At 45.7% G+C, this 17,850-nt stretch overlaps 1 protein-coding gene across 3 annotated transcripts in view; it reads right to left on the bottom strand.

Annotated features, from left to right (window-relative positions):
• The window catches only part of IMPA2 (inositol monophosphatase 2), a 61,039-nt gene extending 43,733 nt beyond the window's left edge, over positions 1-17,306 (bottom strand). Inside the window, exon 1 of one of the 3 annotated variants that reach the window (XM_019711363.2) lies at positions 16,992-17,306. In XM_019711363.2, coding sequence (XP_019566922.1) covers positions 16,992-17,087 — 96 coding nt within the window. In that variant the 5' untranslated portion in view covers positions 17,088-17,306. The remainder of the gene's footprint in view (positions 1-16,991) is intronic. The other 2 variants (XM_019711364.3, XM_088797897.1) reach the window with 2 other exon arrangements.
• Between the last annotated feature and the right edge of the window lie 544 nt (positions 17,307-17,850).

Here is a 17,850-nt window from a genome sequence, read left to right on the forward strand (position 1 = left end):
TACCCCCCTTTTATGTTTCTTGAAGAGGTCCCCCCTTCATAGTGCTGGCCAAAACAACACTGAGCCTAGACAGGTTTCGCATGCCTTTTTCATCTTGTTGCAAAGATAACAGATACAAATTATAGAACATTTGAAGTGTAATGTATTTTGTAAGTAACACAAAAGACAGAGCATATAGCAGTCATATATACCGCATTAACTAAAGACAGCCCCATTCGCATTTCTGACCGCCTGCCTCAGACTGCCTGCCACCTGGTGTGTTCCTGCCCTTTTTATGTATTGGCAACACCCTGCTTGTCACTGTCAGGCTAATCTCCTTAAAACACCAATTTGCACATAGCAAGCTCCCACCAAATAATCTCTATAAATTATAAATTTCAAACCCCTCAAATCTAGCTCATATAGCACCTGTCCTATCCTATGGGAATCCCTAAATCTTAAGCTAGTCCATAGAGCTCCCGTCCATAGGTCATTTGGCAGTGAGTTTGTATCTTATATGGCAATTCAGTGTGGTGTGTGTGTGTAGTTTACGTGTGTGTGTGTGGGATGTATGGTGTATATGTGATATGTGGAGGTTCATGTGGTGTGGGGAGGAAATGTGTGGTATGTATATGTTGTGGGGTGTGTGTGCACGGTATGAGTGTACGGTTTATATGTGTTTGTGAGGCTGTGTGTGTGGGGGTATGTATGTGTATGAGTATGTATGCATATAGTTAGAGAGAAGAGAGAAAGACACTCTAACCAAAGAATATGTCACCAGAGGTTTTCAAATTTTAATGTGTGAGTCACCTGGGGTCTTGTTGAAGATTATGGTTCAGTAGGTATGGGTTTTGGGGTCTGAGATTTGCATTTCTGAGAAGTTTTGTGGTGACGTTGATGCTGGGGGGGGTCACACTTGAGCAGCAAGGGCTGGAGCAGATTCTTAAACCCGAGTGGGAAAGGGTGTTCGGGAGGCGGGAATGTTCTAGGACCATACATGAGTCCTGGGGCCTCCATCCTGAGGACACGGTCCTCATTTTCACTTGCTCCTATTCCCACGTGTGATAAGCATTCATGTAATTCAAGGTCAGGATTCCAACCATCCACCCTGTAGTCTCTATGCAGAAGCTGGATTAATGATTTTTAAACATAAATCAGCTTGTGTCATTTTTTTTATTTTTTTATTTGTTTTTTAATTAGTTTCAGGTGCACAAGACAAAGCAAAACTTAGACGTTTATCATTTATATCCCTCCCACTGTGTGAACCCCCCTCCCCCCCTCCACTATCCCTCTGTACGTTCCCAAAACCTCTCACCTTCCCCTTATCCCCACCCCCCCGCCCCTGGAAACAACCGAAATGCCCATCAGTAGATGACTGGATTAAGAAACTGTGGTATATTTATACAATGGAGTATTATGCAGCCATAAAGAAGCTTGTGTCATTTTAATGCTTAAAACTACCCTCCTATCGCTCTTAGGACAAAGCCCCAGATCCCCCATGACCAGGCCCCCACCTCAGGCCAATCTCACGTCTCCGAGGCCACCCCCACGCTTGCTCTCTTTCTGCCACTCTGGTTTTCTGGCCCATCCTAACCAAATTTGTTTCTGTCCCAGCAACTTTATATTTTCTGGTCCTTCTGTCTGGAACTTCTCGCCACCTGAAATGATCTTGTTCGTTTCATGGTTGATGGAATGTTTGGAATGTTTGTCTTTACTGGCACATGAGCCCCAGAAGAGTTTGCTTTCTTTTGTTCCCAGTGACACCCCTAGCATCTAGAATTGTACCTGACACAGAGTAGGGGCACAAAACTCTTTTAATCATTAATAAAATACATATCAGACTGCTTGAATAGATTCTGCACCATTTTATCTAACTAGAGGACTAGAGTCTGTGTGAATCCTGACCACGTTGGTCTTTCTGTTTCGTTTCATTGTAGTATTGTGTTTTTTTCTTCGGGGGCGGGGGGGGGGGTTGTCCTGTTAAAAAGTCCTATTGGGCTTGAAGTCCATCATCCTCTAACCTCCATCCACTAGTCCTACCTCCTGGAGCCAGCCCAGATCTGCTTTATGGCACTCAAGTCCATTCTCCACACCACAGCCAGAAGAGCTTGCTAAAACTCTGGTCTTAACCACAGACCTCCCAAATATAAAACACTTACTGGCTCCCTACTACCAGGATAAAGTCAAAGCCTCTGAAGGTGGCATGCAATAATAGCTTTTGAGAGTTGGCCTTATAGCAGAGACAATTTGACCGCTAATAGCCAGTCTCTTCTTCCTTTTAGGATCAGAAGCCCCAAGTTTAGCAAGGTGCAGCGTCAGCTCAACAGTCTGCACCGCTCTGCCTCTTGCGCAGGTAGGTTTGGCCTTGTGACCAAGTTCTGCCCAAGAGGATGTGAATGGAAATGATACGTGCAACTTCTGAGTCACGTCCTTAAAAGGCGTTGTTTGCACTCCACCTCTTGTTCTTTTCCCGTTTGCCACAAGGTGTGCTGTAGGTGTGGTGCTGAGAGGTCAGCTCTGGTCACATGAAAAAGAACATCTCTTTAGAGCAACAATCAAAAAGAAACCTGGGTCTCTGAGTGACTTGGTGAAGCACAGCCCCCACTCCCACTGGATCTCTAATTAGACTTCTATGGGAAAGAAAAAGAAATCTGCCTTGCTTCTGTCATTGGTCTCTGTGAGGGAAGCCAAACCATCAACCTAACAAATACAGGCTTCACCTAACCTTTGTATTCTCATCCCCTTCCCATCCCCCTTGCTCCATGATTGTTAGGCTCCAGCCAAATTACGTCATTCACCCTACAGTCTCCTTTTGACAGAATCTCCAGGCTTCCTCTAGCTCATGTGCTCTCTTCCTTTGCCACCCAGTTCAAATGTCACCTCAATGAGGAGTCTCCACCTACTGTGGGCAAAGCGGGGAATGCATCCTTTATGTGCATTCCTAGGGCACTTACGCAAACCACATAACTGGCCCCTTGGGATTCCATGGCAGTCCACTTCCGGTTAAGGACCCTAACTTCCTGTCCCTGTATTCACCTCCCACAGGTGGATTCTGCAGCCTGTACGGGGGCTGCCACATAGTCAGGGCTCAGTGAACATCTGCTGAATGAATGAAGATTTCTTGGCTGCTGCATACTGAGCTCAGTAAAAGGTCACCAAAGTCTGGAAGATTTTTCAGCAAGTATTCTTGTGAAGCCATATCTGACCTCATTGGTATTTATGCACTTGGTCTTCCAGATTCAAAATATACACAACTCTACTATGTTGAAGAGAGGCAAAATCAGGGGCTTGTGTGGGCAGCTTGGGGAATTTCTGTTGTCACTGGACCCACTTTCCATAGGAACCAGGCCCCTAGCTATACATTACACAGAGGGCAGATTTATGGATTCAGAAGGAGCGTGTTGTATCATGTTCTTTTTAAAAGTATTTCTTTTCTGTTTTTATTAGTGTTATTGTTGTGCTATGATCATTTTGTTGTGGCACACATCACAAGGAAAGCCATAGGCTTGAATGTTTCTGTGTCTTTCAGCGGCAGGGCAGGCCACACTGCACGCGTGTTCACTAGCAACATGCAGTGCGGTGGCCAGGACTCTCCCACCTGCTGCTGCTCCTTCGGGCCGCGGCTCAACATCCACATGGACACCTGAGGAGGAGCCTGCAGATCATTCTTGACTCCTCCCTCCCATCAGTTACACACCCAGACACTCACATAGCATTTCTGAATTATTTTCCCAAACTACGCTGCCCTTCTCACACTGCCTACCATCACCTGCCTGCATTGCTAAAACAGCTTCCAAACATCCTTTGGTTTACTCCTCTGAAGCACCATCCACGCTGCGCAGAGTGGCCTCTCTGGAAAGCAGATCTCCTGGCACTTTCTGTGGCTTGTTGGGCTCACCAAGAGGACAGTGGGTCCGTGTCCAGTGTGAGGTCCTCCATGACCAGCCCTGAAAGCACCTGGCATTATGGGGTCCCGGGACCCGTACCCCTTGCCGTGCTCAAGCACTCTCGAGTGTTCTTTCTCCTTCACCTTTATGTCTTTGGACATGATGTTCTTTGCGCCTGCAATGGCCATGCTGGCCACCTCCTACCCATCTGTCCTTGAGGACTCTGCTCACGCCCATCTCCTCAGGAAGCTGTCTGTGTAGCCCTCCACTCACCCAGCCTGGGTGAGGCCCTTTCTCTTCGGTCAGTGGTTTCCATCGCACTGAATGTACATCTCAGTTACTGCACTGTCAAGCACGGGCCTTTCTCTTCCACTAGACTACAAGCTTCCTGAAGGCAGGAGCTCTGTTTTTCATCTTCGTGGTTCCAGACTATCCTTCTATACAACACTAAGTAGGCTCTACCATCCCTCTCCTGGGCCCAGGCCACGAGGGCAATGTGCATTGTAATGGGACTTTACCAAACTTAATCTGGTGGATGTCCATACATGGGACAGCTACAAAAATTAGTTCCTTTTTAGTCACCAATGAGTTAATGGCAGTAAGCGAATCTAAAACAAGAACTAGCTAAAGCAATAATACAGGTTCTATGCAAACCCTATCAAAATTCCAATGGCATTTTCACAGAAATAGAAAACAATCATAAAATTTATATGGGACCATGAATGACCCCGAACAGCCAAAGCAATCTTGAGAAAGAAGAACAAAGCTGGAGGCATCACAGTCCCCGATTTCAAACCATATTACAAAGCTATAGTAATAAAAAAATATGGTATTGGCTTTAAAAAAGACAAAGATCAATGGAACAGAATAAAGCCCAGAAACAAACCTACGCATACATGGTCAATAAATGTACAACAAAGAGCCAAGAATATATATGGGGTGGGGCAGCAGGATGGCTCAGTTGGTTAGAACGCAAGCTCTGAACAACAGGGTTGCCAGTTCGATTCCCCGATGGGCCAGTGAGCTGCACCATCCATAGCTAAATTGAAGACGATGAGCTGTTGCTGAGCTGCCGGAGGGGTGGCCGGATGGCTCTGTTGGTTAGAGCGCGAGCTCTCAAGAACAAGGCTGCCGGTTCAATTCCTGAATGGGATGGTGGGCTGTGCCCCCTGCAACTAAAGATTGAAAACAGCAACTAGACTTGGGGCTGAGCTGCACCCTCCACAAATAGATTGAAGGACAACGACTTGACTTGGAGCTGATGGGCATGGAGAAACACACTGCTCCCCAACATTCCACAATAAAATAATTAAAAAAAAAGAATACATATGGGGAAAGGACAGTCTCTTCAATAAATGGTGTTCAGAAAACTGTACAGCCACATGCAAAAGAATGAAACTGGATCGCTATCTTACACCCCACACAAAAATTAACCCAAAATGGATGAAAGACTTGAATGTAAGACCAGAAACCATAAAACTGCTAGAAAAAAATATGCGTGGTAAGCTTCTTGACATAGGCCTTGGCAATGATTTTTTGAATCTGACACCAAAAGCAAAAGCAACAAAAGAAAAAAAATCAACAAGTGGGACTACATCAAACTAAAAGACTTCTGCACTGCAAAGGAAGTCATCAACAAAATGAAAAGGCAACCTACTAAATGGGAGAAAATAACTGCAAATCATGTATCTGATAAGGGATTTATATATAAATATATAAAAAATATATAAATATATATAAAGAACTCATACAACTCAACAGCAAAGAAACAAACAATCCAATTTAAAAATGGGCAGAGGACCTGAATAGACATTTTTCCACAGAATACATACAGATTGCCAATGGGTATATGAAAAGGTGCTCAACATCATTAACCATCAGGGAAATGCAAATCAAAACCACAATGAGATATTACCTACCTCACACCTGTTAGAATGGCTATCATCGAAAAGGTAAGCAATGACAAGTGTTGACAAGGATGTGGAGAAAAGGAAACCCTTGTGCACTATTGGTGGGAACGTAAATTGTGCAGCCCCTATGGAAAACAGTATGGAGGTTCCTAAAAAAACTAAAAATAGAACTACCTTATGACTCAGCAATTCTACTCCTGCGTATTTATCTGAAGAAAACAAAAACACTAATTCAAAAAGATATCTGTACCCCCTGTTCATTGCAGCATTATTTACAATCGCCAAGATATAGAAGCAACCTAAGTGTCCATAGATGGATGAATGGGTAAAGAAACTGTGATACATATAACCCTAAGTGCATAAATACAGAGAACAGAGTATGGTTGTAAGGGGTGGAGGGAATAAGCAAACTGGGTTTTTTATTTATTTAAATAAACCGAATAAAAATTTTAAAAAATGAAATGGCAGAGTGTCTCAGGTTCTAGAGCTGGACTGCTGGGTTTAAACAATAATAAAAATTTAAAACTTGGAAACTGTTCTTCATGAAGAAAGAGCATATGAAAAATTCCCCTGCCTAGAATGTAATTGTTTCCACCCATTTCATAACATGAACAGGGGTATAGAAGATAAACCCACAGTGTAGCATCAGACAGATCTGAATTCAAACTCCACATGGGAGACCTTGGGGGAATCACTGAGTTTCTCAGAGCCTTAGTTTCCACATCTGCAATAACAGAAGTATCTAAGACACTGAGCTGTTGTTAAGAATTAAATGAGGAATTGTATATAATGGTATTGGTACTATACATATATGTATATGTATATGTATGTGTATGTGTATGTGTATGTGTGTGTGTATATATATATATATATATATATATATATATATATATACCTTCACCAACCTAAATAGTTTTTTGTGAGAACACGTATCTGACAAAATTTAATGACTGATGACAAAATAAAATAAAATAAACCCTACCATATACACAATGTACAAATCTCAAATGGGATGCCAAAATACTGCATTAAGAAGTTTAATTCATAAATTTTCCTACATAGAGAGGAAAAATGGTGATCGAGTGTTGTATTTTTCAAATAAACCAGTATTAGACTCAAACAGCCCTGCCCTTTAGCTATAGTCACGTCCTCAGGGGGGACGGCCTGGGGCTGCCAGGTGAATTACCTACTAAAAGCCCTTTACCACAGCTATTTTTCAACATCTTAGAGATTTTGAACATTCTCATTCTGCCAGTAATAAGTTAGTATATGCTGTTTTTTTAATTGATGTTTTTCAACTATTCATTAACTATGCATGCACTTCACAGACCTCCTGACCTGGGTTTTCTCCCTACAAATAACGTTCTGTTAATGGTTAATATATAAAATATGGCCTTCAGTCATTGAAGCCTGGATTTCGTATCTACAAGAAAGGACACAATCAGCTCCAGCATCAGAGATGTCATTTATAGACATGTGCAAATGACTCTTTCTTATTTGTATACCAGCTTGGCTCTCTGTTACTGTCCCTGGGTCTGCTATACAGTTGTCATCCATCACTACAGAGCAACTTGTGTGCACCCTAGAACCCATGGAACAGCATACACAAAGAACTGTCAGAAGTGGGGTTTCCAATAAGCAACATGTCTTTCCTTTTCAGATAAGGAAAACGTCACTACCAGAAGTATGGTCCTGATAATACTGCCACATTTCAGGTTGTAGACTTTTCTGAACACAAATAAGTGTGATGTGATGGCTAATTTTATGTGTCAACTAGACTGAGCCATGGTGTACCCAGATATTTCACTAAACATTATTCGGGGTGTTTCTGGATGAGCTTAACATTTTAATCAGTAGTAAAGCAGATCGCCCTCCATAATGTGGGTGGGTCTCATCCAATCAGTTGAAGGTCCTATAAAAGAAAAAGATGGACCCTTCTCTTAGTAAGAGAATTCTTCAGCAGACTGCCTTCGGACTTCATCTGCAACATCAAATCTTGCTGCCTACAGCCTTTAAACTGGGACACTGGCTCTCCCTGTGTCTCCAGCCTGCTGGCCCACCCTGCAGATTGGACTTGTCGGCCTCCAAGCGGTTCTGTTTCTCTGGAGAACCCTGTACATATATGACAATTAATAAAACCTACAAAGTAAATGAGATACTCTGGTAATAATATGGCTATCACGTGGCACAGTGGTCAGCAGTTCACATCTGTTAATACATCACAAATAACTGCAGAACTTTAACCACAGGAAAGAGGAGTCGCTGGTTAAAGCAGAGGAGGGCCAAGGACACCAGATTCTCCCAGACTCACACACCAGCAAGTCTCAAGGTTTCCAATGTAATTACCTCCCTCTTCAGCTTCATGGCTAAGTTTCTTCAAACTTGCCACCTCTACTTTCTAAACTCCCATCACCCCTCAGCCCACTGTCTTCCCTTCCGCCCTAGCACTCCTCCGAACCAGCCCTGCTGGGCACCTGGCCACCTCCCATGAAAAATCCAGGGACACTCTTCAGTTACATCTCAACTGCATTCTGTGTCATCTAAGCCTCCGTCAGGAACTCTGACACCACGGTCCTCCTCGGGTGCTTCTCCCTCAGATTATTCCTTATAAGAGGTGTGTCCAAGAATTCAGTGATGTGCCCCGCTCTCAGGAGCCATGCTCCCTGGAGATCCCACCTGTTCCATCACCACGGCTGGCACCGCAACAGTGTTGGTGCTCACACTTGCCGAGGGCTTACTCTGTCCCTGGCACCATTTTAAGCAGTTCATGAGTACCAACTTATTTTATCCTCACAATAACTGAGGTAATAATAATTTCCTTATAGATGTTATAGATGAAGAAACTGAGGCACAAAGCAAGTTGCCCACAGTCATACAACTACAGGTGCTCCAAATCTTCCATCACTGAGTGGAGTCATCGCTCCCGAGCTGTGGTTATCATGACTGATGATTTCCAAAATCCTTCTCTGGTCCAGAGGTTTCTCTAAAGCAATGAAATCTACCCAGTTTTTCAAGCCAGACACCCAGTTCTTTACTCCTACGTCTTCTTCAACTTACAATTCATCACCAAGTCCACACAACATGCAGTTAATTAATCATCAACAGTCACCTTGGTCATTCTTAAGTATGACACCCACCCACAATTCTGCTCTTCACTGAGGGCCTCGTGTCCCCAAAACTTCTCACACCCAGTGGCCTGACTCTCCTTGTCCATCTTAAGCTTCATCCACGGTGCATTTCTTGCAGTGCCTGGGTGCTGCCTTCACTTTCTCCCCTTGCAGTGTCTATCTTCTTTGCCTTGACCCCCTTCTCCTCCCTTCCACCCTCCCCAAGCCCGGCACCCAACTTCTCCAGGTGACTCCTGCTTTTCCTTTTAAAGAAACAATTCAGGTATATTTTTCCAGGAAGCTGTCCCTAGTCTCCGAGGGTCTGAGATCACCCCCTCCAAAATCATCTCGACTTAGGCCTCTGTCCTGGGGCAGCTCGTAGTGGGGCCCCTTGCAATGCCTGCTCCACGCTGAATATACCACCCAGGTGGCCAAGGCACTGCGCTGGCCCCTGGGGTTGGGAGCTGGGATAGTGGACACAGGATCCTGAGACTGGCTTAGTTAGCTAAACAGACGTGACACCGCCCCTCGGCTAAATTCTTCCATCACTTCTCATGGAAGAAAGATGTGAGCCAGGCCAGCCTTAGGTTCTGGCCCAATGAGGCCACAAGATAGGGAGGAGCCTGAACTCAAAATTCCCTTTTTTCCCTCCAAACCTCAGGTTCCTGGGCCTGAGCTCCGCCACAACTAGGGCTGGGGGTGGGTGGGCCTTGGAACCCACTAGCCACTTTTCCATCCTCTAAGTGGTAAGAATTCAGCCTACTCTTCCCACCAGCCCCAAAGACTACCAAGCGCTTCATTTGGGCCAGGAAGTCAATATCCACAGAGGCAGATTCACTTCAACATGGAGGTGACACCCGCTTTTCCTTCTATCCCTTTAATGAGATGAAGGTGGGATTTCACTGACTCACTCTTGCACCAAGGGCTGGGCTGATGGAAGGACTTGGAGTGCAAACACTCAGCTTTTGTGAGCAAAATGGGCATAAGAAACGTGCCATTTTCCTAGACAAGTATCATATGATCTCACTTATATGTGGAATCTAAAGAACAGAATAAACGAACAAACAAAACAGAAATAGACTCAGAGATATAGGGGAAAAAACAACAACTGACAGTTGCTAGGTGGGAGCGGGGTGGGGACGGGGGAGAAGGTGAAGGGATTGGAAAGTACAAATTAGTAGTCACAATATAGCCATGGGGATATGAAATACAGTTTGGGGAACATAATCAGTAATGTTGTAAAGATTTTGTAGGGTATCAGATGGCACCTGTCTTATTAGGGAGACCACTTCATGGACAGTGTAGGTGCCTGACCACTGCAGTGTACACCTGAAGCTGTATAATACCGAATGTCAACTGTAATAAATACACACACACACACACACACACACACACACACACACACACACACACACACACGGTCACAGGATGTGGAGCACAGCATAGGGAATAGAGTCAATGTAATTGTAACTGCTGTACACGATATCAGAAGGGGAGGGCAGAGGGGGATTACCACTTTGCGAAGGGTGTAAATATCTAACTAGTACATTGTTTTGTACACCTGAAACTAATTTTAAAAAAAGGCGTGATGTACTGTGGAATTAGTTTCAAATGAAGAGGAAAAAAAAGAGAAACATGCCACTTTCCTTACAATCATGTATAAGGAAAATTACAGCTGGCCTTTCACACAGGGTCAGTGAATAGTGGGGCCCTGGACACTTGGACCCAAAAAGCGGCAGCTGCTACTCTGCACCTGCCAGTTGTTGTCTCACAGGAGTTCTTTCTTGGCTGAGGTTTCAAATGTTGGCGAAAGTTTTACAATTGTTAATGTAGGCTGACAGCTACCCTATGGAGCTAAGTGGAAAGCGGAACACAGTGTATGGTAGGACCACTGGAGGGAAGGGGACTGAAGACGGGGAAATGAAATCACTATCCGCTGCCTCCCTTTCTCCAGCAGTGGGCGCATTCAGCTGAGGCAAGAGAGCAGAGGAGTCTTTTTGGAAGAAGTAAGTGACCCAAGACCGCCATATACTGACATTTGGGAATCTTGCAGAGGAAAACCCAGGAGCTTTGACTTGGGATCATGTCAGGGCAGAGTCCATGGGTGGACAAGCCTGCTCTCTGCCTGTTCAGGATCTGCCTTAATATCACCCCAGGCCAACAGCTCCCAAAACAGAGTCTCTACCCTCGACCTCTCCCCTGAACTCTGGATCCAAACTCAACACCTCCACTTAGAATAATCCACTGCCAATTCAAGCTTAACATGCTGGAAATACGACACTGGACTTCTACCTCCAAACCTGTTCCTCCTGCAGTTTCGTCATCTCAGGAAACAGCAAATCCATTCAACCAGTTTTTCAGGCCTGAACCCTTGAAGGCATCCTTGGGTCCTCTTTCTCTCACACCCTGATTCCATCCAATCCAACAGCAAAGCTTGAACCTCAGCCTTCGAAATACATCTGTTTTTACTACCTTCTTCACTACCTCTGTCAAATCCACCGTCATTCCTCATGTGGACTATTTTAACAGCTTCCTATCAGATATCCAATTCTGGTCCCCCCATGGTGTTGTAGGGCCCCTTGCAGCCCAGGATGGTCTCCCTATTACCCAGCAGGGCCCTATACAGGACTCTATTCAAAACCTCACATCACACTCAGAGTAAAGGCTATCGTTCTTTCCAGTTACTCTATAAATATTTGTGAATTAATAAATTTCTAATCAGCATTTTAGTAACCACCATTTTAAAAACAGGATATCTAGGCCAATAAACATGCAAAAAGGCACTTAAGTTCATTAGTCATATAGGATGTGCAAATTAAAATCACAAAATACCACCTCAAACCCATCAGAATGGCTAAAATGGAAAAGACAGATAATACCAAGTGTTGTCCAAGATGTGGAACAACAGGAACCCTCACTTCCTGCTAGAAGTCTAACCTGGTACATATACTTTAAATAACTAGTTGGCAGAATTTCATATCTGATGACACAGCAATTTCACTCCTATTATTAGTATATCCCCAGCAGAAAGACATACATAATCAAAAGACATGCAAGAATGTCTATAGCAATATTATTCATAACTCCAAACTGGACATTATCCAAAGTTTCCTCAAGAGTTAAATGAAAAAACTGTCATATATTCACATAACAAAATACTATACAGCAGTGATTCTCAAAGTGTTTTGAAAACATAAAGTAGTTTGATCTGGCTGGACAAAGAGCTGGTCTCTAGACCAGCAGCGTCAGAATCAGCTGGGAATTTGGTGAAATACTAATCCAGTCCAGACTTAGGGAATTAAGAAATTGGGGGTGGGACTCAGCTTCCCTTGAAAAGCCTTCCAGGGACTTCTGATGCAGGTGAAAGCATGCGGACACTTCACAACAGGAGCAAACCTGATGCATTTGAGCACACTGAGATCATTAAAAATTCTGTTGGCAAGTCGGAAGATGACTGTTGCTAGGTACATAGAAAACTAGCAAATATGTGTTTTGACAATGCAGAATAGTTTGATCTGGCTGAACAAAGGTCTTCTTTTTTTACTTTAAGAAGAATACAGGTTGTATAAGAAAGAAAAGAACATGTAACACAACTATACTGCTCGGCTCAGCCATGCATTACAATTGTATGGTCATCAGAATGTGACATCAATGAAACCAAACAGGTAACACAGCCACACAACATAACACAGTGTCTAAAGCGATGACTCAAGAAAAAGCAGTAGAACCCTGTGATTTAGAAAATGGGTGTAACTCGGAAAACTGAAAACAGTGACCTCTGGGAAAAAGGATGAGGATGACATGTGCCAGGACACTGCTGTTTTTCATGAGTCCTTTTAGTAGCACTGCACTTCTTAAATTCCCTGTGTGAATAACTGATAAAAATTAACATCAAAAATCAAAAATAATACCGTATTGGCAAAGCAAGCAAGACAAGTAGGTGACATTGGGTCAGGGCCCACCAATGTGGACTTTCTGCTCTGGGGAGCCAGAGGTGGACAGAAGAGCTCCACATTCACAGCCCACCATGGGGAAAGCACACCAATCAGACCAGGGACAAACAAAGCTGTCGGCAGGATGGGGGAGAAGCACAGGACAGACGAGGAAGGTAACCTGGTAAGAGTATGGTTTTCAATAAACATAGGCAAGAAGAAGGCTAGGAAAATGCAATGTCTGTTGTGAAAATGCAGAGTAGTTTGATCTGGCTGAACAAAGGTCTGGTCTACCCAGGCACTGTCCAGACAATAGGCCTCACTTCTCGACTGGGCCTTGGGAAGCATAACCTGCAAGGATATGTAAGGCCAACTAGAGAGGCAGTAAGTCTGAAGTACTGAAGGTGGAGTTCTGGGTTTTTGTTTTTCTGCTTTGTACTGAGATTCTGTTACCAGTAAACAGAGATGAATTTACTGTGAAGCTATTGACACTGAGGCTTTAAGGCCCTTTAATTCTCATGAGGATTTGCTAGGGACCGTCGCACAGTGTTGACATGGTCACACATAAACACCTTTTTTTAAGTTTGCAAAAGTCAGCTCCTCTAGTTGTAGCTATAACTGCTCTTTCCACTATGACCTCCCAGCCATCATACTTCGTGTCAGGTAGCACTGGAGTGGGTGCTGGAATTTTCAGCTAAAGGGAAGTTGAATGGAGATGCATTTACTTTGGGTTTGATGGAATATATCTGAGGGGTTTGCAGTCACATCTGTCTGTAAGTTATTGTTAGCCATCCTGTGTCAGAACAGCTTCCAAAAATGCTTCTACTGTCCACCACACCAACTCACCTGGCATGGTGACATAAATGGCAGAACCTGAGGAGTGTGTGAGCCTGGGTAGTGGCAGCCAGCACAAGGGATCATGGAAAGAAACAAGGCTCCAATGGTATAGAGCTAAATGCTAGTCTGTGGAAAATTCTCCCACATCTTACAACTAATATATAAAAGAAAAGATATGGGATTTTCAAATTTGATGACAATTCTAAAAATCTATAAGACCATACCAGTTTGAAGCCTAAATAAACTTCTAAACTATCAGCAATCGATTTCAACTAGCCATGCTATAGGAAAGCCTAAATTTACCTTCCTATTCTCTCCAAATATTACAAAATCATTGTTATTCAAAGATGCAAAGGGTATGAAGCCAAAAAATGTGAAAAAATGTATTACAGATTGAGAAGCACTATTTTTATGTATTTTGTTATACTGATAGCATCTTAAAATTATACTGTTGCGTTTTCTTATTCTAAATAATTTTTATATCTATTTTTAAATTTTAAATCTTGTGTTTGTTTCTTAAAGAGGGCCCCTAACTTAGGTCTAAGTTTCAGACCCAACAAAACCTAGATCTACTCCTGCAAAACAATTTAAAAAGCATAGTTTTCTAAGATACTTTTGTTCACTGGTCACATAAAAGATGACAGACAATCATTTCAGTGAATCCTGCTACTGTATTAGTGGTGGTCATGAGGTGGGGCTGAAGTCACTCCACCCACCCCCTCAAAGCCCAACAGCCAGGGAGCATCTCCTGCAGTGGTGTGGGTGGTTTGGCCTGGAAATGAAGGGATGATTCCAAGAGGCACTGCAGGAATGCATGGCGGAGAGGCAAGGAGGAAGGGAAAACAGGGAGGCCATCCTTTGTGCAGGGGCAGCATTTGGGGGGCAGGGAGGCCATGCAGGTTGCTTTTATGGAGACTTCTCAGGACTGGGAAGCAAATTGTCTAGGGCTGCCCTGACCGGAACCAATGTCTGAAAGATCAAGGGCAGGGACATGTATCTCTTGGGAGGTCCCTCTCTCTACTCTCTCCACCTTTCAGCAAACAGAATCCAGATTCAAGAATTCAGCACACAGAACTGTCTCAGGAGCAGCTGAGAGTAGCAAACTCAATAAAATAGCAGAACACTGGGTACCAATGAGGGGGTGGGCATGCTGGGCCACAAGGCCATGGTAACTGTGCCAAACACTGCCTTAGCTAAAGAGTACTCAGAAAAGGATCACGACTAACTACCTTTTCATCCTACTCTGTGCTGTCTGGCGAAAGGCCAGATTTCCTCCAATCAGCACCCTATTACTGTGAGAACATTATTAAGACAATTTGTCCCTTTACACAGGTTGCAATGACCTTGTATGGCTTCTATTTGTCCCAGCCACAGACCATTCAGGCCAAGCTCCCCCTCACTACCCGGCAGGCAGGAAGCATCAGAATAATGCCCAAGAGGGAGCCCGGAGTCCTAGGCTCCCTGATCAGACTCTTAATGGCAAAATCTTTATTTCACCCTTCCCCCACCCTTAAAAAAAGCTTTTTTGTTGTTGGCAAGTTGCAAACACATTATCTCCTAAATAAGTTAAAATGCATAAAACTCAAATTGTGCCTGCCATATTGCAAGCTCTATATACGCATCTGTTAAAAGGTTTTTAAAACCCTCTGTATCTTCAAGGATTTAAATTTGAAAAACCACAGAAACCCGTAACAACTCTCCAGGATTTACATAGTCGTAGTGTCCGAATCCTAAAATAGCTTCTCTTCAAAGCCTCATGGAAGAAAAGTTTTATGGTAGAACCTAAATTACTAAATATCCTGGTGATAAGTCACTCTGGAAAGGAAGTGAGGGGGCTAGGAGGGAGGAAGGAAGGGAGGGGCAGGAGAGCAAACGCTTCCCTCCCCTCCTGCACACACTGGATGTGCTTTCCAGGAAGCATGTTCTCCCTGCAAGCTGCAAGCTCCAGCATTCTAGTTCATAAGGTTTGGGGTCTCCTTTCCCTACAGGACAGAAAGATGATGGAGCCAAAGTACACTTCCACAACACTCCTGTAAGTCATGCATTCCTTACAGGCTGAGTCTTTGGTCTTTAAAACCACAGAGGGAGAACCCTCCAATACTAAATGTGTCAACTCAGTCTTGAAGGTTAACTTTTAGAGGGGATTAGAGGTTTCATCCCAAGGTAAAGCACTATTCACGCTGTGCATGACCACTCACTTCAAATTTAGGATTGAAAAGAGACTGCTACGCCTGAAAAAGAAAATGCTATTTGGATATAAAATCAATCTCACAATTCCTTCTGTCCATCTTCATTCTCCAGATCACCAGAACACAATCATAGACTTTAACAAGCAAAGCAGGAGTAAACTATCTTCCCACTAGATCTAACCCTGCCCTGACAGTCCTGGGAGAACCAATACCCACTCACTCATCCCACAATATGGACTGCATCCCTACTATGTGTCAGGCGCTGCTGAAAGTACTGAGGAAAATGTGGGGAACAAAACAAAAATGAAAGTGAGAAGAGAGGAGCTGCATTTTCAAACTCTAGTCACAGGTTTTAAGCTTAGCTGCTTGATATTCATCCTGCGGGTCAGTGTTAAGTTCCTGCAATCACTCAGTGGAACCACTTGAAGGTTGTGGGCAGAGTAAGTTTGCATTCAGGATGCTTGAGGAAAGATAAACAGCAATCCTTCCAGGTCTCCAAGCAGTTGGGGTCTAAACCTAGGGGCAACTACACCCAGGTCCCGGCCACTGGGTCAATTCAAAGGTCTTCAAAAACAAACAGCTGTGGCATTCAGGCCAGGGAGTAAATTTTAAAGCCCTGGACTAATTTGCATAGTCAATATATTTATTCTAACCTGCTCTCTCCCAGGCAAAGGTCAAATCCCCTACAGTTAGCCATTCAAATACCAAAGGAGAGGGGCTATGTTCGGCATGTTTCCTGGGTGGCTGCCACCGCCACGGGAGAACGAGGTGTTCACCTCTCCGGCTCCTGGGGTGGAGAAGGTAAAGGGAAGGTCTGTGCAGTAAACGAACACAAAGACTTCTTTCACTGTATCACGCCTGGGTCCGCGGTCACCAGACGGCCACCGCAGAAGGCCGGGGAACGCGGGTCCGGCTCCGCACTCGAGGACCCCCACCCCGGCAGGATCCCAGCCCGCCAGCCCCGCGGCTGCACGCGGTCCTGGGCCCTGCTATCCCGAGCCCAGAGGAGCCCCTTTGGTCCGACTTGACTTCTGCTCGGACTTTCATAGGTCCCAAGTGGGTGTGACGCGGACAGAGTGCCCGCCCGGCCCGGCGGGGCTGCGCTAACACGGACCCTGCCGGAACGCGAGAGCAGGGCCGCAGCGCTCACCTGTCCCGCCCGCAGTGCGAGCTGCACCGCCACTTCAAAGCACTCCTCCCAGGGGCCCCCGGCGGGCGCCGCCTCGTCCTCGCGACTTGGCTTCATCGCGGCCTCGCGGGGCCCCGCCACCTCCAGTCCTCCACGCAGTTCCTCTACTAGTTTCCACTGCCCTGAAATCAGGCTCCGCACTCCCTCCTCTTACTCCCGCCACTCGAGCCACGGCCTCAGCCTGCCCCACAGCTGTGCCCGCGGGAAGGGCAGGGAGCGGGCCGCGGCAGGGGAAGCCGCGCCGCTCGCCCCAAGCCCCGCCCAGAGCCCCGCCCCTCCCCGCTGAGCCCCACCCTCTCCGCTGCCTGTCCTGCGCTGTGCCTCGTCCCGCACTTCCCAGCACCAACCCTAGTCTTTCCCCACGTAGAGTTCGACCCCGCTGGGCTTCCGGCTCCCTGCCCCAGCCCCGCCCCTACCGGCCCTCATCCTTGCTCAGCGCTTCACACCCCGAGCTCCGCCCTTATCCCCACTCCTCCCCGCCGAGTCCTGCGTCACTCTGCATCCGAGCCCCGCCCCTCCAAGCCTCTGCTCCTCCCGGCCCCGCCCCTCCCCGTCAAGCCCCGCCCTCCACCGCGCGCTCGGTCAAGCCACGCCCCGCAATCCCTCACGGACCCCTACCCACCCAGTGCTCTGCCCAGCCAGTGGAACGCAGCCCGCAGCAGGCGTGGCGAGAGAAGGGAGGGTGGTGTGTATGGTGGGCGTGGGACGGAAGCCCTTGAACCTGGCGGGACCCGGGTCCCGGGGCAGCCTGCTACTGGTGTGGGCGTGCGCGGCCAAGGCCACGACTTTGCTCCCCACTGATGTGATGGGAGCTCCAGTG

The sequence above is a fragment of the Rhinolophus sinicus genome, chromosome 4 (assembly GCF_057876585.1).
Source record: "Rhinolophus sinicus isolate RSI-liver-muscle chromosome 4, RSI-T2T, whole genome shotgun sequence".
In the NCBI taxonomy this organism is placed as follows: Eukaryota; Metazoa; Chordata; class Mammalia; order Chiroptera; family Rhinolophidae; genus Rhinolophus; species Rhinolophus sinicus.